At 35.1% G+C, this 20,601-nt stretch overlaps 1 protein-coding gene across 8 annotated transcripts in view; it reads right to left on the bottom strand.

Annotated features, from left to right (window-relative positions):
• Positions 1-20,601, bottom strand: part of TPR (translocated promoter region, nuclear basket protein) — a 66,647-nt gene that overhangs the window by 17,119 nt on the left and 28,927 nt on the right. For 7 of the 8 annotated variants that reach the window (XM_036343545.1, XM_036343550.1, XM_036343546.1 and 4 more), the window contains 18 exons: positions 19,942-20,145; positions 19,652-19,836; positions 19,101-19,248; positions 16,969-17,106; positions 16,740-16,871; positions 15,909-16,039; positions 14,276-14,486; positions 12,754-12,897; positions 12,196-12,394; positions 10,870-11,075; positions 10,408-10,469; positions 9,603-9,811; positions 7,897-8,169; positions 7,523-7,671; positions 6,820-6,903; positions 3,671-3,868; positions 2,603-2,734; positions 2,258-2,348 (listed from right to left, as the gene is read on the bottom strand). In XM_036343545.1, the coding sequence (XP_036199438.1) occupies positions 2,258-2,348; positions 2,603-2,734; positions 3,671-3,868; positions 6,820-6,903; positions 7,523-7,671; positions 7,897-8,169; positions 9,603-9,811; positions 10,408-10,469; positions 10,870-11,075; positions 12,196-12,394; positions 12,754-12,897; positions 14,276-14,486; positions 15,909-16,039; positions 16,740-16,871; positions 16,969-17,106; positions 19,101-19,248; positions 19,652-19,836; positions 19,942-20,145 (2,896 nt within the window). The remainder of the gene's footprint in view (positions 1-2,257; positions 2,349-2,602; positions 2,735-3,670; positions 3,869-6,819; positions 6,904-7,522; positions 7,672-7,896; positions 8,170-9,602; positions 9,812-10,407; positions 10,470-10,869; positions 11,076-12,195; positions 12,395-12,753; positions 12,898-14,275; positions 14,487-15,908; positions 16,040-16,739; positions 16,872-16,968; positions 17,107-19,100; positions 19,249-19,651; positions 19,837-19,941; positions 20,146-20,601) is intronic. The other variant, XM_036343548.1, reaches the window with a different exon arrangement.

The following is a 20,601-nucleotide window of genomic DNA, read 5'->3' as shown; positions in this document are numbered from 1 at the left end:
TTACTTCTTGGGAGATGCAAAGAAAGAACCTCAGAATATGTTGGAAACCTTAACAGAGGAATTCACCAAAATCTATAGGTACTGCAGAAGTTTGACAGTTTGAATTTTGCCCATTCAAAGCACCAGGGGCATGAACTTTGGTCCCTACCTCATCTCTTAAAAACTATTCTTCATTATATGGTTAATATTCATTAGTTTATGGCTTCTTAGTCTTGAGAGGCTAAAGTTCAATCTGAATATTCCGTAGGAAAATTCCAGCAAAGCACATTTAATGGTACTTCTATGATTAATTACTATTCTTGCTGCAGTTAGACAAATAGACAGGCCAAGTTTATTGACACTAGATTTATTTTGCAGATACACTAGTATTAATTTGGCTATCTTGGTAAAAATCAGGGTGATTTTAGAGAGAAAATTATGTTTCAATTAGAACTACAATATACCCTTGTGGATGTTAGATTCTAGCGCTGTCCATGGTCTTTTGAGTTTTGTTTGCTACTTGTAAACTGGACTGGATGCTGAATCCTTGTAGTGACTTGAAATCATTAAGAACTAAAATTGCCCTTTTCCTGAACCTTGCCAGCTCATCATGGTTTGAGGACATAATAACAAAAGTTACTTTATTCTTTATCTCATTAGAGTACAGGTATCCTGGCCTGCTGCTACCTCTACCATTGCTGTGGTCTCTGCTTGTAAAGTGAACACCGTGCATGTCCCCTCTAAGGCTAAGGGACCATCATGGAACTGACAGGAGTAAAAGCTGGACAGCTAATCCTCCCTCTTAATTGAACCTGGACTTTTGGTTGCTCTATTTTCAAGATTAAGGAATGAACAACAAAAAGGGGGAATTTGTAACCACAGAAACATGGTCCTATTCTGTTTAACAAAACACTACAGTGCTTTTCAGAAACAACAGACCAAAACCACAAATTACAGATGAAGCATAAACAAGGAAACTTTGACCTTCAGCTGCACCTGGAACCAAAGTCTCACTCCCCACCATAGGACCAGAACTTGAACACTGTAATCCTTCCCGATGCCAAGGGTCCCTTGTCCAGGAAGATCCTGTCTTGTTCACCCCTTTACCATAAATGGCTAAGTTCCAAGGTCCTCCAGTTAAAACTTGCCCTGTCAGTGCTTCCACATACCAATTCCCCCAGCCCCTAAACTTAGTTCAGCGAGCAAGATGGATCTAAGGTACCATTAGGTCTCCCATCTTCTCCTTCTCCATCAATAAACTTTTCCTCACCCTGAATTCTGACATTGTGAATTTTGGCCATTCAAAGCACCAGGGGTTTCAGCAATAAGGCAATAAATAAATAAATACATAAATAAATTTTAAAAATCCCTCTTTATCCCAACTATACAAAAGATGTATCTTAAATCTACAAATGTTTTATAAAATGTATATTACCTAAGATTAATGATACTTATCCTACCTCATCACTTAAATACTATTCTTCATTATATGGTTAATAGTCATTAGTTTATTTTTCTCCTAAAAATTTAAAATGGAAAGTGGCCCGTCCTTAATTTCCATAATTCAAATGAGCATATACCTTGAACTTTAAAACACGTAGGTCTATATGAAAACTCAGAGACACTGTTTTTCATTAGGCTAAATATGTAAGTTTTTTATTATACTGGTACTCATGATTTTGGCTTAATATTATCTATAAAACCAGGATATTAATACTAGATGATCACCAATTTTTTAAAATGATTCTAAATTTTTTTCTATGAATCTCATAATCCTTTACTGCCTACATTTCACTGGCCCTCCAGAACTCATCCTTTCAAAAATTTAACAAAAAGCATGCTATATTGGTCAAAAGTCTTTTATTCATTGGATAAGCAGACAATATTAATATTGCGAAGCTCCAATACCCACACTCTTGAAACATGTAGCTTGTTAGACTGACCTCTTCTAGTTGTGAACTGCTGTTAGAAGTCCCTGATTTAATTTTTTCACTTAACAAGAACAGCAGCAACACACGGTATTTGTAATATTTTATAGGTTTCAATGTTTTAACCTTACAGTAGTCCAATGAGGTAGAAAAGATAATATAATGTCTGCACTTTATAGGTATAAATATAGCAGACTTTATGACAGAGTAACATGACAAAGCTAGGACAAGCATAAATCTTTAGCTTGCCAATTTACTAACCAAGTTTTATGACATATGTGATAATTAAATGCAATCTTAATTTAGAAAATATTATCAGAATCTTCAATGAAAAAGACTAAAAATCTCACCACTATTTTGAGAATCAGCAGCTCTCTGATTACTTTCACCTCCACCCATACTTTCTTCTGTTTCTGTTCCTGGATCAGTCCCATCACCACCCTAAAAACAAAATATAAATACTAAGTGCAAATTAAATATAATTGTCTTAAGAAATATTAATCAGCTATACAAAAGGTGTAGAAACAAACCCAAAGGTATAAAAAGTTGTAGTGAGCTATACAAAAGGTGTAGAAACAAACCCAAAGGTATAAAAAGTTGCAGTGTTCTAATAGCGACCTTTTAATACCCTTGGAGAACAGTAAATTTTTTTGAAGAAGTCCTTAAAATGGATGGTCAAAATTCTAACCGGTTACCTCAGCATCATCAGCTTCATATCCATCATTGCCATCTGCACTACCGGTGCCTTCATTACTATCATCACCCTCGTCTCCCATCCCAGTGTCATCTTCATCATCATCATCATCTTCCTCATCTTCTTCATAATCCTATTTAAAAAAACCCTACATATAAATAAAGATCTAGGATATGGCACACATGTTCTGCACATCTTGATAACATACTTAGAAATTTATGTGGCATGTTGTTGATCAGGGTACAGGAGTTGCTATGGGATTAGTTCAGTGGAAGCAACTGTGAAGTTTATCAGTAGTAGTACAATCACAATCAATTCTGAATCTAATCAGTTCAATGATTAAAGCTCCTGGATGTCCACAAGGTGTCAAGTGGTCCACTTTAATTCTAAATTTAGTATTGGCACTGAAGACAGATGAAATTATGCTTTAGTATGAGGTTTTAAAACACAGTGTTTGATTAATAACAGAATCTGAAATGTGAAGCTATCAAATAGGATTAACTCTCAAAATAAAACACAAAGTGTCACTGAAAATATGTCTCAATTATTATATCTCATTTTCTTTTGAAAAGGACTACGGGGTTCCATGAGGGAAAAAAGAGTTTCTTCTGTTATTTCTAGAAACCACAGATCTTACAATTAAATCCAGTCACTCATCAGTAAGATTTAAGATTAAGTCTAACTAATCTAACAAATCCTAAAGTGCTTAGCAATCATTTAAAAAACAAATGGGTTTTCCATCACTGTTCTACACTCAATTTCACTATAAAATGTTAATTTAGGAGCTAATCACGGTAAAAGAAAAAGCAAAATCACTGATTCATACTGACAGAAAATCAGAATTTATTGTTTGATGCATTAGTAGCCTGGATGATTTCAGCATTTCAAAGAACTTATATGCAATATGCACAACCCATGGACATAAACAACAGTGTGATAGACCTGGAGGAGGGAAAGGTGTGGGCCAGAGGTAGTGAAGGGGGGAGGGGGGGGGGAGAGAACGGGGACATATGTAATACTTTGAACAATAAAGATAAATTAAAAACAAAAACAATGGATGATTTCAAACCTCATGATCTCCATCATTTTCATCATCATCCTCTTCTTCATCATCACTGTCAATTACAATGACATCATCTCCTTTGCCTTGACCATCTTGGGATGAAGTTGTTTGCTGATCTGACTGAAGGGCTCCAAGGTCTATTTGTAAAGATTGAGAGGTTTCTTCACTGTCTTCCATTGGAGTATAATCTGCCTGGGTGACTCCCTTTAAAAGTTAAAAATTTATAAAAAGCTGAATATACCTAAATCTATCAGTAACATACCACAGATCCAAGGAAAAACTAAAGAACACATATTTGTTACGAGCATTTTATTTTTTAAAACATGGTTTTCAAAAGAATTTTAAAAACAAATAAAAGATTAACCTTTGAGTTTCTTTATTGTCTTCTGATAGAGGAATTATTATAAGTCTCATTGGGTAATACTCAAATAAAAAAGAAGAAAAAAAAATAGCCCTGGCCAGTGTGGATCAGTTGGTTAGAACATCGTCCCATGCACTAGAAAGTCCAGGGTTCAACTCCCAGTCAGGGTACATACCTAGGTTGCGGGTTTGATCCCCAGTTGGGGAGCTTTGGGAGGCAACTGATCAATGTATCTCCTGTTCATGTCTCTCTCTCTCTCTCTCTCTCTCCCCCTTCCTCTCTAAAATCAAGTAAAAATAATAATTTATAATACACACACACAAAATATACAGATGTGTGTCAAAACTACTAACATGGTATTGTAAGATTAGTGTTGTCCAACAGAAATTTAACAAGTCACAGTGTGATTCACATATGCAATTTAAAATTTTCTAGTAGTCATTTAAAAAGATGAGACATAGGGGAAATCAATTTTAACAATATACTTAACAGAGCCAAAACATTATTTTAACATGTAATCAATGTACAGATTAAGCAAATATTCTGCAACCTAATTTTCCCCCCCCCAAACCTGAAATAGTCTGGAAAATACACTAAATAAGGTATTATTATTATTACTAGAGGCCCAGTGCACAAAAATTTGTGCACTCGGGGGGAGGGGGGGGTTACTTCAGCCCGGCCTGTGCCCTCTTGCAGTCTGGGACCCCTCGGGGGATGACCACTTGCTGGCTTAGGCCTGCTCCCTGGGGGATTGGGCCTAAGCTGGCAATCAGACATACTTCTGGCAGCCCTAGGGGGATGTCCACTTGCCAGCAGGGAGCAGGCATAAGCTGCAGTCGGACATCCTTAGCGCTGCTGAGGAGGCGGGAGAGGCTCCCACCACCACCACCACCACCACCACTGTACTGGCAGCTGTCAGCTTGGCTTGTGGCTGAGCAGAGCTCCCCCTGTGGGAGCACACTGACCACCAGGGGGCAGCTCCTGCATTGAGCGTCTGCCCCCTGGTGGTCAGTGTGTGTCATAGTGGCCAGTCATTCCTAGTCGTTCTGCTGTTAGGGTCAGTTTGCATATTACCCTTTTATTATATAGGATTGTCTTTTTACAAAGACACTTCTACTACCCTCCAAACTCTGACTATCCTAACTCTTCAAACCACATTTAAGATATTAGATTTAAAAATAATTATTTGCTTAATCTCTTTCCTCAATTCCATTTTGCTAGCTGCTCAAATAAACTAATTTTAACTTTACTTTTTATTTTTATTATAAAAAATGAAATGTCTCCTGTTTAAACACTCAGTAAAATCTATTTTTTATACAAGCCAGAAACAATGTTTATAAACAAAATCATTCATAAAGATTATGTTTACTGTAACGGAAAAAAGAGTGAAGTCATGATATAATAAAAATGGGCCTAAAAGTGACATGCTTTTTAAGAAAAGCAACACTTATCAGGAACATCTGCTTCACTGCCAGAAAATCAGAAAAATAAACAATTACACATTTAGTAGACAGTGCTACAAGGCAGAATGAAAAACCAAATGGCACTTTTGAGTCATAGGCCATTTTGCTAATCATAAGGAAAAACTTTGCAGAGATTTTAGTATAATTTAAACAAATCTGACAATAAAATAGAAATTCACATCTTTTAATTTCACAATTGTTATGCTCTTCAGATGATATTCGCTGAAAAATACATGAAAAAGATGTAATTTAGAGTGCTATGTATTCATCCTAAAGGTTTAGCTTCATGTTTTTAGCCAAAGAAAACTGGAAAAAGTAACTTAAAAAATTAATGCAGCTAAGAAACTAAAATTTACTTACAATCTATGGTTTCTTATGATTAGCTTAAGATAATTCCTTTATTCTATACAGATAAAATAATTTTAGAATAAAATGATCCTGAAAATTTATCCAGGCAGAAAATATTGTTTCAAGATTAATAGATACCCTCTTCGAATCCCAGCTTTAATGCTGTGAGAACTTGGGTATATGACTTATCTGGGAATTGGGTTTTTTCCACATATAAAATAGGGTTGGTTTGAGGATTAAATTAATAAATGCAAATTTCTTAGAAACAACACTAGGCTTATAGTAATGAGTTCTGTGAGGATTACTATATTATGAATTCTCAATATGTGGGGCAAAAGGATGGAAGAAAAGAAATCAACTTTGAGTGCCTAATATGTGGCAGATATCACTTTAGGTATTTTTCAAAGCTAAAAGTTATGTTATATTAGTCCAACAGATGAGAAAATTGAGGCTTATCGAGAGAATGAACAACTTGCTTATAGTCCCACAGCTTCTAAGTAGTAGAGTTAGGAATGGAACTCAGCGCTTTGCTACTTCAGTCTATGCATTTCCACCAGTGAGGTTGTCTCTGCAGAGGTCTCAATCAAAGTTCAAAAAATGAGTAAGTGTATAAATGCATTTCCTGTCATGGATTAATTAATTCAGTAAGGGAAGCAATAGAGGGCCACCATACTGGACATCATGGGTTAACTAAAGACTCAATCAGCACTCGTCCTTCCAAAATAACTAAGTGGATAGTCTTTACTCACTAGGACTATTAGCATGGAAAATCTGTGCTAAGTATAAACAAAACATTTCTTCAATAAAGTTTAGAAGGCATTACACCAATCAGGAGTAAAAGAAAGCAGAAATTGCATTGGCAATTCTAATATTTCACTAGATATGAAAGCAACCAATTAAAAAAGTCCAAATAATGATTCAATTGTCAAAGCTAATTTCATTCATTAAAAGCAACAATTTGTTACTTTCAATGTTTTACTTACTTCTCCAAGGGAATCTTGAGAATCTTGGTTGTATACTTGAGTCTCTACCTCTCCATCAGTACTTTCTTCTGCCATAACTTCTTCCTGAATCACGACATACAAGTGTTAGTAACATCTGTTCATGAGATAATGCATTAAACTAGTTCTCCCAATAAAATAAAACTCACTTGTCATTTTATAAAACTGTACAACAGAAATGTTCACTTATACCTACTTATATTACCTTATCTTCAGTAATAGAAAGTAAGTCTTATGAGCATTAATTAAATACATGCTCATGAAATTTAGTAGTCTCAATGTTTGATAGTAATATAATTCATTACAATTTATCCTCAAAAAAGAAAACTATAATTTTGGTTAATCTGAGAAAAAGATAGCAGGTAACAGTTTAAAATGTGCACAAGATTATACATACCGTTATTCTTTGAATTAAAAAAAAACAACATTGAAAGGGAATTCAAATTATGTTTTGTAGCTGTATTTTTAAAATTGAAAAGGGAACTAATTTAATCAAAGATATGTAAAGAATATAAAACACTGTTGGCAACAGTAACAATACCTGAAATGCCAGTGGAAACTTTGCAGTAAATTAAGAAAGTTTTCTGGATTTAGGACCCCAAAGGTCTATTCACCTAATAATGCTGTAACTGAAAGAATACCTTAACTGTATGGAAAGAAAATAAACAGAAAGACCTTTACACACCTCAGTTGCTACAGGTGTAACAGTTTTCAATTTCTTTGGAAGAGGCATTTCCACTGTATCATCAGAGACCTGGTCTGACGCTTCTATGGTGCTCTCCTCTTCCTCTTCACGTGTACGCTTTGGCAAAGAAGAACCTGGGGTAGCTGAAACTTTGAAATTACATAATTTAAATCTTGAATTAGAGCATGATAACTCAATTTAGACAAAGTTAATTTTAAAAACTAAACTTGACGTAAAATGTTGGGAATACATTCATCCACTCTAATACCCGGCAGAAAACAAGTATGTACAAAGAATACTCAAGAGAATGTATTTTATCCAAGAAAGTACAAGCATAAAGGCCTATTATAACTTCATTTTAAAATTAATCTTACCAGTGCCAAATACTGCTGTGGAAGTAGATGGCCGCTCAACCGGCGAACTCTGAACCACCTCTACTATGTTTGGGGAGAGCTCTTGATTTGCAGGCTCAATCTGAGGATGACTCTGTTGAGTGGGTTGCACAAAAGCTGTAGCCTGTGTTTGCTGCTGAACAGTTAAAATGGACTGAGGGATAGAAGGCTGGACATTAGGACTCGTAGAACGAACAGATCCACTTGTGCTTCCAAAAACTGGAACATGTTCCACAGGCCCTTCGGATTGCATAGCTGAAAAGTAATTATAATACTTAATATAAATCTTATCAAAGCTGGAATTATCCTCCCTATTCTGTGTTATAGGTGACAAAAACAGAGAGTAAAGGCAATGTATTAGGCTTTTTGTACTGCCTATGGAACTGATAGGTAGTTGAATTAAATATCTGAAACAATTTTTGATCTATCATTCTATTTAAATTATCTATCTATATAAAAGCCTAAGCGACCATCGCAACCTAAGACGACCGAACAGGCTGCGTGGGGCGACCAGGCCGGCAGGGGGGTTAGTGAGGGATGACCAAACGACTGAGCAGCAGGCTGCATGGGGCAACCAGACCGGGGTGGGGGGGTGGTGGTATTTGGGGGCTGTGATCAGGCCAGCAGGCAGAGACAGTTAGGGGTGATCAGGCTGGCAGGCGAGCAGTTAGGAGCCAGTGGTCCAGGATTCTAAGAGGGATCCCGGATTGGAGAGGGTGCAGGCTGGGTGGAGGGGACCCCCCCCGGGGACCCCCCCCCGCCCCCCACCCCGCCCCCCACTCACGAATTTCGTGCACCAGGCCTCTAGTATAAAATAAATGAAATTTAAAAGCCAGCGTCAAATATGAGTATTTACTAAGCATCATTTTGTTTAGACAAGAAGCCAAGAAAATTGCATTCAGTAAAGTTTTACTAAACACCTACCTATCTTGAGGTTGGATAAAAGGATTAAATAATGAAAATTCTTGCCCTTTAAGAAATCAATCTAGTGGAATAAAAAGGTATGTATTTAACTGAATTGTAACTGCTGTAGTGAATAGGAAAGTGTCATGGGAACAAAGCAAAGCCATGAAGAGATCAGAAAATTTCAACAAAAAAGTGATGTTTGGGTTCAACCAGTGACTTAGTATGGTTTTCCAAAGTGGATTTTGTATCATATTTCTTAGTTCTTAAAAGTGAAAATTTGCCCTGGCCGGTGTGGCTCAGTTAGATGGACATCGCTCCTTGCACTGAGAGGTTGCTGGTTCGATTCCCAGTCAGGGCACATGCCTGGGTTGTGGGCTCGATTCCCAGTAGAGGCCGTGCAGGAGGCAGCCAATTCTCTACCATTGGTGCTTCTCTCTCTCTTTCCCTTCCTTTCGCTCTGAAATCAATGAAAACATATATTTTTAAAAAGTGCCTTAAGATAATAAGTGAAAATTTTGGTCCTGGAAAAACATGCCATATACTTATCGGGTTAAGTTTCCCCCTTCTTTCAAAACACAACAAAGCAAGAAGGGAGGGAGGAAATTTGTTGCATTAACAAGTGTCCAGAGAGGTATCACTTGAAACTATTAACTGCCCACTTTTATTACATGTCTGACTTTAGCTTTAGTGGAAGCCTCATTTATCCTTAAAGTTATTGTCATCTTCTCACAGTAAATCTAAATAAGCAACCAGGTCACTCATATCTGTATTATTTTATTTACCTTCTTGTGATTCCACTTGTGTAGTGGGCATCACTGTGGCTGTTGGGGTCGTAGTAGGGTTTGTAACAGTTGCAGGTGTGACCATTGGGCGTATACTAGCCCTGGGTGTTGACTTATTCCCAGCCATAGCTGCAGCTGTCACTTTACTTGGAGTAGACACAACAGGAGTTGGCTTGATATTAGCTGTTGGTGGATCTGATGTGCTGGCACTTATAAAGGGGAAAATACAAGAATCATTGAATTACTATAAATATTGTTTATAAAGCACATACACTCTATCAAAATCAAAGCACATATATTTTCTGAAGTGAGTGTTCAACAAATATGACCTTAATTTGTATTCAGACCTTACTAATTCTCTTTTTCCTAACACTGCTTTGGGTAGACTTTTGGCGGATTAAAAAACAATTTTAAAGAGTCAGTAAATACAGTTCTATACATTTTTTTCACTAAACTTTTCAAAACTCTTATTGAAGAGGTTTTAAATTTAAGCATTAAAATCTGTGCAAGAAATACTTTGCAGTGGTGCATCCTGACAGTGTGAAATGTATCCAACAGTTAACCACTTTACCTAAGTTTCAGCCCAGCCTCTTGTATTGGTATCCTTAACATGACAGGGAAAATTGGTAGCCTATCTTAGATGTCAATTACAAACTAAAAGATGAAAGATGTTTTCTTTGTCACAAAGCTCTACCTAATGGGACATACTTTTGTAATAGATACAGATTTTTCTCCCCAAAGATCACCAAATCTTTCCTGAACTTAAAAAGAAAAACAGATAGACTATAAAAAGATTAAAACTCACATTCCTCTTTCACCAGAAGCTGGAGTTGTTTTCAGTGTTATCTGTCTTTGCTGTTCTGGGACCTATACAAAAAGAAGACTATGGATTACTGTGCCTATCCCACAAGATTCCACTAAAACAGTGGTTCTCAACCTTCTGGCCCTTTAAATACATTTCCTCATGTTGTGACCCAACCATAAAATTATTTTCATTGCTACTTCATAACTGTAATGTTGCTACTGTTATGAATCGTAATGTAAATATCTGATATGCAGGATGGTCTTAGGCGACCCCTGTGAAAGGGTTGTTCGACCGCCAAAGGGCTTGCGACCCACAGGTTGAGAACCGCTGTACTAAAAAATGTCATCAGAATGTTTTACTTTTGTTAATACTCTCTGTATTCTTGGCTTAGCTAAAATTCACTCCAAGGGCTCCTCAATCACCAGGTACCTTCAAGTAAAATGTATAGAATTAGATAATCACCTTATTAGTAGGTTCTTGAGGCTCATCTCTCTGCTCAAGGTGCCTCTCTTGATGCTCCCTGAGTTCTCTTTCCAAGCGACTAATTCGACCTTCATATTGGGACTTAAGAGCAGTCATACGAACATCTAATTCATCTTTCTGCTGATCTAAAGCTCCGTTCCTTTGTTTAAGCTCCTCATTTTCTTTAGTTAGCTGCTCTTTTACACCTAAAGAAGTAATCGTGATTCTATTAATATTATTCCAAACACTGGAAATAAAGAATATTTAAATGCTTAATAGATACTCAAAGGTCATATACTAGTAAGATTCTATTCCTAAACTTTTACATTTACAATAATTCTGATACACATATATCTCAACAGGCAAAAATTCTAAACATATCTGTATTTATTACTCCAGTATAAAATATACTTATTCCAATATAAAAAACATGTTACTCTTCCTAGCAAAGATCTCAAAAATATAAAGGATCCACCATAAACTATAGCCAGCAAAAGTCCTTTTATATGGCCATTAATATTTCAATGTGGCCTAACCAGTTTGGCTCAGTGGATAGAGCGTCAGCCTGCGGACTGAAAGGTTCCAGGTTCGATTCCAGTCAAGGGCATGTACCTTGGTTGCGGGCACATCCCCAATAGGAGGTGTGCAGGAGGCAGCTGATCAATGTTTCTCTCTCATCGATGTTTCTAACTCTCTCTCTCTCTCTCCCTTCCTCTCTGTAAAAAAATCAGTAAGATTCTAAAAAAAATTTTCAATGTGTTATAAGTACAATTATAAATTGCAAAGCTTTCATTTCATATAACCTATTGTATATGCTAAAAAATAATTAACTATTTTTTTATCTTATTTGTTGCTGGGACACTATCTTAGAGATTAAAAAATTGCTCATAATAAAACCTAACTAATTTGGCATTTTATTTACCTACTAAGCAGTCTGGCAAGCAAGGCACAGAAAGACCCCGTGTATTGCAACTTAGGGCTCCTCCTTAACTTGAGATGATATTTTGACATGGTATTTTCCCTGAAGAGCTATACTAGAGGGGTCCTCAGTGAAGTGAGGTACAGAAAAATCCCTGGGCTGGTAAGATCCAATGCTGTCTAGGAGTTTACAGAGGGCCTTAGGACAATACAGTGGCCCCAAAGGATCTCCATCAAAAGGTCATAACAGTTACACACTAAAGCAGAAAGATAGCAAGTACTCCCTATCTATTCATTACCAGTTAACAAGAAAGACTTTCTATATTAAGGACATCCTCATCACTTAAAAATTAAGATTGCTCTTATCTTGTGTTTAACTAAAGAAACCTAATATATATAGTAATTTACCAGCTAAATGCGCAATCTTTGATTTTGCTGCTACAATAGCCTTTCTTGTCTTTTCTTCTTTTTCAGTTATCTGCTGCCGGAGCTGCTCTTCCTGTGTGGTTCTATCTTGAAGATCCTGACGAAGTCGTGCAAGTTCGGATTGAAGCTGCCCAGTCTGTTCCTGGAGATTTCTTGCTTCTGTCTCTTTTTCAGATAATGTCTTTTAAAAGAAAACCAAGTATTTACTAGGTAAAGCAATCAAATCAATATAAACTGTATGGACTACAGACTTAAAATGTAAAACATTATTTTGCTTTAGGTTAAATGGAAGTATAAATATAAAATGCTGGTCAAACCAAGTAAGTGAACACTTGAAGATAATTTGATACTACTTTCATACATGAGTTATTCAAAGTAAAAAGGATAAAATACACATCCATATGATGAGAAAGTGTCAGTGTTTAAGATATATTTCTTTCTAAAATTCCTTTTTATGACTGAATAATATTGCATTGTTTCTTTAGGTATTCAACAAGGAAAAAAATGGGACGTGCACCTTCCACTATTTCACACTCATACCTTCTGCAGATTCTCTACTTGACTCTCAAGTGATTTTGACTTTGTTTCAGCTTGGTTAAGTGTTTCTTTGAGCTCCTGCATTTCTTGGATTGAGACATGCTGTTCCTGATGGTCTCCAGAAGACTGAGCTGAGGACTCCATGATCTAATATAATATAGGAAACAGTCATAATATACTCCAGTCCCACACTTATATTCAGTAATCCCACTTTGCAAGTTTATCTAAGAAAACTAATTATGCAAAGAAATTTAAGCGTATTCATAAATGAATTTTCAATAGAACTTTAGTGTCCAAAAGTAAATTATTAATTAAATAGTTTAGGGTTTTCCATAAAACTGAGTATTAACCAGCAAATCAGGACAATGATGCATTAACATAAAATTATTTGGAATGACAAATTTCTCACAAGTGTATTTACAGTGGTTAACACTGGGCGGTAAGAATTTTGGATTTTTTCCTTTATGTATTTTCTAATCTAACATATGTGAAATATGTCATTAAGTCAGTATACAGTTCTTTATCTTTGGGAATTAAAAACAAAATGCAGATTCAAAATATAACAAGGATTTAAAAATTATTTTAGATAGGTGGTTAATATTGACTACTTATTTAAAACTATAAAACAGCCACCCCTGACTGGTGTGGCTCAGTTGGTTGGAGCATCTTCCCACACAAGGAAAGGTTGCAGGTTTGATTTCTGGCCAGGGCACATACCCAGGTTGTTGGTTCCATCCCAGCCAGGGTGCAAATGTGGGTATAGGAGGAGACCGATTGATGTTTCTCTCTCATCAATGTTTCCCTCTTTCTCTCTTTCCTCTCCCCTCCTCTCTCTCTAAAATCAATAAAAACATATCCTCAGGTGAGGATAAAAAAAAAGTTATTTTAATAAGTAAATAAAACTACAACACAGCCTAATTATAAAGATCATTTTTTGATATACATGATTTTAGTCAGCAATGAGTTTTGAGAACATACTTTGGAAAAGGGACAATATTTGAAGTAGGAAAATTGATCTAAAATACCTCATTTATTAAAATTTCTTTATGAATTTATAGTGCATTTTGGGACATATTAAAGAACTAATTTTAAATAACAGTATCATAAATTAGCTTATATGAAAATTTAGGACCTAAAAACCAATAATCAAAATTATGAATAAGATTTTTATATGTAATCCTGATATATAAAATTGTGTACATCAAAACTGTATGTCAAGAAATATTTTATCGCCGAAACCGGTTTGGCTCAGTGGATAGAGCGTCGGCCTGTGGACTGAAAGGTCCCAGGTTCGATTCCGGTCAAGGGCATGTACCTGGGTTGCGGGCACATCCCCAGTGGGAGATGTGCAGGAGGCAGCTGATCGATGTTTCTCTCTCATCGATGTTTCTAACTCTCTCTCTCTCCCTTCCTCTCTGTAAAAAACCAATAAAATATATTAAAAAAAATATTTTATGTATTATACATATATATACATACGTGTGAACATATACATATAATAAAAAAAAAAATCACTTCAAAATACCTTATCCTGTTGTGCTTTGAGTTCTTCATATTGAGTCTTGTACCTACGTCCAATTTTCTTGACCTGAGTAATAGTTTTGACCTTTTCTTGGATATCAATTATTTTGGCATCTAAGTCCTTCTGGATACTTTCTTTTTCAGTTCTTATTTTATTTAAATCTTCCTTTAAACTCTGGATTAAGTTCTGATTGTTAGTCAAAGATGCATTTGATCTAGAAAAAATAATTAAAGACTAAATATATGAGACTCGTTTTAAAATCCTTTAATTTTACACTTTTTATTGTTTGTATTGCTTTGGTAATACAAACAAAAATTTTCATTTAAAATCTTTTAAAAACTCTACACATACTTCAAAAGATACTTCATTTATAATCTGTGATCCTTTATAAAGATCTTATTTGCTTATTAGATAGGCATACATTCCCGTGTTAAAATGAGAAAAACTGAGTTGTAAGTGGTCAAGTAACATGCACAACTTCACATCGTAATTAAGTGTTGGTACGCAGATTATAATCCACATTTGCCTGATAGCAAAATTGATTCCCACTTGATCGGGTGTTGAGTAAATGTTAAGTTTTGTAGACCACATACATACAGTCTTTGTCACCTGTTCTTCCTTTCAAAAAATGCTTTAAAATGTAAAAATCATCCTTAGCTCATAGGCCATACCAAACAGGTCTGTGGGTTAAAGTTTGCCAAACCCTGTACTTTAGCATAAACTTAAATCAGATGACCCTGAATTAAGAGCATGGGTTTAACAACTATTAACTCTGCAAATGTAGATACCTTTCTGAATTTTTAGCTTTCTCATTTTTAAAATTAAGTAATATTATTGAAGAAATACAATGCTGGACTACTGTTATAAAACAAGTAAAAAATACATGTGACAAAAATTTGTAAGCTACCCAGCATTATATAAATAGAGATTATGACATGGACAACTGACATTAAATCCTTTAAAATGTAAACCAGAAACATTAATTTTAATATTCAACTTATCATTAAAAGGACAATATAAATTCATTTTAAAATTTTATGTAAATACTTCTTTAAAATCTTTCCAAAATAGGTACATAAATATATTCTAACCAAAGAAAAAATAAAAACCTATTTATAAGTTATTTTGGCTTAAAAAATAAATCACATTTAGCTTTAGACTCATAACTGTGTAGTTTTTTTAAAAGTCATAAAATATAGAGAAATATTTCATATATGAAGGCATAAAGGAAATCACTGCTTGCTTGGCTCCTTAAAATAATAAAGGGAAAGTAAAGGCTCTAGTACAGTGATGGCGAACCTTTTGAGCTCAGCGTGTCAGCATTTTGAAAAACCCTAACTTAACTCTGGTGCCGTGTCACATAGAGAAATTTTTTGATATTTGCAACCACAGTAAAACAAAGACTTATATTTTTGATATTTATTTTACATATTTAAATGCCATTTAACAAAGAAAAATCAACCAAAAAAATGAGTTCGTGTGTCATCTCTGACATGCGTGTCATAGGTTCGCCATCACTGCTCTAGTACTTCCCATTCTTTTTAAATCAGGACGCACTTGGGGAGCCTTATAAAGAGCAGAAATAGACTTCTTTGAGTTCATGTATTATATACAATTTAAGGCTTCTTCCTTATACCTTGCAATCTCAGCTTTAAGTCTCCCAATTTCTTCAGTTAACTGTTGAATGCGCTTAGTGTGAACTTCCTTTTCAGAAAGGAGCTTCCGATACTCTTCTGTATCTGGATCTTTCTGTTGATTTATTAGATGCTAAAATGGCAAAAATGCATAACATAGCTTTATAGGTTTTATCAAACCAATGTGCTATATAACAGAATACTTAATTATGTTTACATTAGGTGTCTTGCATACACAATAATAAATCACCAAACTGCAAGATAATGAAGATCAAAGCTTTAGCTGGTTTAGCTAAACCGTCTAGCCAAAATAGAAAGGGAAATGTATTTTCATAGTTGCAAATGAAAATTTCAGAATAGTTACAATGGAACCAAATAAAGAAAAAAATCTACAAGCTTTTAACATTAAACACTTTTTTCATTAAAGTGACATTTATAAGGAAAATTATGTTTCTAATGCATTATAATCTAGGAAAAAATCAAATATAACTAATTAAATAGGACAGAAGGTAGCACAATTTAATAGAAATATATGTAGATTTGGGTAGATGATCCTCCTTTCTTGACTTTTCAGATTACTTGTGTGATTAAGAAAAATGAAGATTAAACGGGCTCTTAAATTCTACAGTCCTATTCAGATGTTGGTTACCATTCTAGAACATTTTCTAGGTACCAGATGATGGGTGAACTGCTGCTTTACACATGTAGCATATTCAACTTTCACTATTAAATACAGTAACTTTTGCTAGTTCTTCAAATAATTTATCCCCTTAAATTTTACCCTATTTAATAAAAACGTTTCCATGTGTTGGAATAGGTTTAATTGCATTTACCTGGTTACGTGCTTTCCAACGTTTGACATCTTCTTCTAATAACTTCTTCTCTGCTTGCAACATACCACTTTTCTCACTTAGCTCAGCATTTGCTTCTTGTAAGGGTAAAATATCTAACTCCAGTTTCCTCACCTGAAAATAATGCCAATTTATTTTTTAACACCTGACGTAAAAATTCATAACTTAATAAAAACAACATGCCTCCACTACTGATTAGTAAGTTACAAACCTTTGCTTGCATCTGCTGTAAATCCTGCTCTAGCCTCTCCTTTTCTTCTCTTAGCATCTTATTGGTCTCCATAACTACATTCATTGTTTCAGTTTTCTTCATCAGTTCTTCATGTTGGGCCATTGTTTTCGCAGTTACCTAAAGATTTCAAAGACATGTATACACCAGCATCTAACAATAGGTAAAGATCTACCTTTTCTTACCAGTTCTAATCTTCCCTACAAAAAGTGAGAATTATGTCGTTTTAAAACTAAAATTTTTGAAAGTTTTACATGTTTATTTTTCTGTGATGCCTGCTTACTACAAAGACTTTAAACAAATGCAAGAAAGCACAAAGATGTAAGAGATACAACAAACCCCACCAACAAATAATCCATTTTACCCTTAGGTAAAAACAGTAATCCAGATCTCTCTCTTTCTATATATATTTTTTTTCTTGGTATACAAAATCTGTAATAAAAGCATAATATGAGACCATATGGATGTCCTTCTAGATGAAGCTGGGGCTAGCCCAGGGATCGAGGCAGCCCCCTGCGGTTGGGAGGGAGGGATCGAGGCAGTAATCCAGATCTCTCTCTTTCTATATATATTTTTTTTCTTGGTATACAAAATCTGTAATAAAAGCATAATATGAGACCATATGGATGTCCTTCTAGATGAAGCTGGGGCTAGCCCAGGGATCGAGGCAGCCCCCTGCGGTTGGGAGGGAGGGATCGAGGCAGTGGCCTGCAGTTGCGAAGGCCTACTCTTGCACGAATTTCGTACATCGGGCCTCTAGTTTATTAAGTTTTAAAATAATGTTATTTTGGTCCTTTCCCTCTGCCCTTTGCTCAGAAATTTTTTCATTTCATTCAGTTGTTTCATCACTTTGGTTTTGAGCACTTTTACTAAGTATTTACTGAACTGTAAAGAATTTTTATCCTGTTTTCATTGGGGGTAATTATCCATCTTTTACATGTGTTACCTTATTCCCTAACCATTTTTAAAGCTATGGCTCATGGTTGCCATGCTACAGTGTTCATAGTGGGTAGATATTCTATTACTTTTTATATAATTTTTTACTTCTTCACTTTCTTCCTACTGTATGCAAGAATTGGTTTTTCCCCTCTGGAGTTGTTTGTGGGCCGGACATTTTCTAGTATTGTTTGCATTTCTATAGACCAAAGGAAGCAGCAGCAGAGAAGGAGACAATATGCAATCTTTTTTAGAAACACTGATTCTGCCACTTTCCTCCAAGTGTTAACTCTACTGAATCAGAAGGTCTGTTTATTATTTCTATGATGGGATCTATTTGAATTTGGACTATTTTCTCAACATGATGTAATTCTGGAACTTTGAATTTCTGTGTGAAAACATTACTCCATAAATCTATTCACTTTCCCATGTCAATGGTTTCTCTCTAGCAGTCATTCCAACTACCTATCAGTTAACAGATGATAAATGATTCCAGGCCTTAATTCCCTTCCTTCCAGATGTGCAGTTATATATTAATGCAGCGGTCACCCACCTTTTGGATCTCAGTGACCACCAGTGGTCCATTGGCGCCTGCTGTATTAATGCATCTCCTCACAATAAGGTCATGCAATAAGTTTTTGGGTGTTAGTGAGGGTTAAGGAGTCTAGCTTGTGTTGTGACCATCCATTTACTATATATAGCATCTTCTTTTCCTTTCTTTGTTTGGTAATTATTACTATTGTTTTGCTCCTTTGCTGAGGAAAAACTATTCTGTAGCAGTTTCAATCCATGTCATCCTAGAATAACTGTCCAAATGCATATATAATGATAACTAAAATTAAGGTAACTGAAATTTAAGCACTTATTATGCACCAGACATGATTCTCAATGATTCATGTGCATCAACTCACTTAATCCTCATCATTATTATCATCCCATTATTTAAATAAGGAAATTTAAGAGTAAGGATGTTAAACAGTGTACTCAAGGCACACATCTAATGACATAAAGCTAGTCTGGTTAACACTACTGTCTTGCCACTATACTGTACCACTGTCTAATAATGTTTAATAAATTGAGTTTTAGAAAAACATGCATTTCAAATTAAATTTTTTTGTAATCAGAAACTAAAATGACATTGATTTAACAACTGCTTTCTTAAAACTTGGGATACATACCTGGACTTTCTCCCTTTCAGCATTTAGACTATCCTGGAGTTCCTGCAGCTCTCTTTCTAAAAGTTCAACCCTTTGTCGATAACGCAGACTCTCAACCTGAGCCACCTCAAACCTCGTTTCAGCGATTTCTTTCTCTCGTCGTATAAATCTACAAGAATATATAAGATTTTATTTGAATAAAAAAATGACAGCAAAATTTTAAAGCTTGGGTAATTTTAATATGACCCAAGGTCCATTCACTTTAATTACTATTTTTACATAATGATTTCATTAATAAGTAATGATATTTATTATAGATAGTGGCTTTGTATATCTTTGAAATGCTTTGAAAGGCATTTAGTTTTTCAAAGAACCCACTCAAATTCTTACTATTAAATTCAACTTAAAGCCATTTATTTAAATTAGCATATGTCAAGTAACCTCTGTGAGTGGCAGTGGGTTTGTTGGCCAAGAGACGGTATGAGCTTTATATCACTTCTCTAATTCATATATTTGTATTACATTTCATAGTTGACCACAGAAATAAAGCATTAAAAATATTTTTGGTTTACCTGAGAATTTCTAAAATTTGTTCTTGAGATTTTCCTTCTTCACTAAAAGATACATTCAGTGGACCTTGTACACCTTCCTTCATTGAGGCAACGACCTTGTCACTTAATTTTTCAATCTGATCATGAAGTAATCTGTTTTGTTTCTCTAGATCTTCACAGCGAGACACACGCTTGGAAACTTCATCCTGTAAGCCAAGACTCTGTCATTATAGCAGATTTTCCCACGCATGTTAAAAAGAAAAACCCACTTTCCATCCTTCTGGACATTCTATTATGATGTGCAATAATACCTTTAACACTCTCTCTCTTTCCTCCCAAGATGCTTTACACTCCAACAACTGTGATTCTGCTTTCTGGGTTGTTTCTTCCAAATGCTGACGAACTGAGGCCATTTTGGAAACTTGTTCCTTGGCAGCTTGTAGGGCTTCGACATCAGCAGCATGGAGCATCAGTTCTCTCTCATACTTATTCTGAGCTTCTACAGCTATTTTTGCCTATAAGAAATTATTCCACCATTGACACAAAATATTCAATAGCCAAAGCTGGTTAGTACAAAAGAAAAGATGCACACTGCACTACTTAAAATAATAAAAGTGGAGACAATATAAATGCACCAAAATGGAATAATTAAAAGTTATACTCTTATCCATTTAATGAAATATTAAAGAACTGGTCCAAATGAAAATTATGAGGACTATGTAGCAATTTGGAATAAATTTTATAAAGTAAAAGCTAAATATAACTCACTTATGTAAAATACATGCACACACACACAAAAACTAAGTGATCAAAAAGAAATTAAAAATTAATTTGAAAACTGAGTTATAGATACATTCCCTGAATTTAACTTCCAATGTTACTGTTTGGCATTAAGCCAAGGACAATTCATTTTTGTCTAATTTACCTTTGAAGCATTTTCTCGTGTTGCATTGTTTAAAGTAATTGAAAAA

This window comes from Myotis myotis, unplaced genomic scaffold, assembly GCF_014108235.1.
Source record: "Myotis myotis isolate mMyoMyo1 unplaced genomic scaffold, mMyoMyo1.p scaffold_m19_p_18, whole genome shotgun sequence".
Lineage (NCBI taxonomy): Eukaryota > Metazoa > Chordata > Mammalia > Chiroptera > Vespertilionidae > Myotis > Myotis myotis.
The sequence above is the reverse complement of the archived record's forward strand: the minus strand, read 5'-3'. Positions and strand labels throughout refer to the sequence as shown.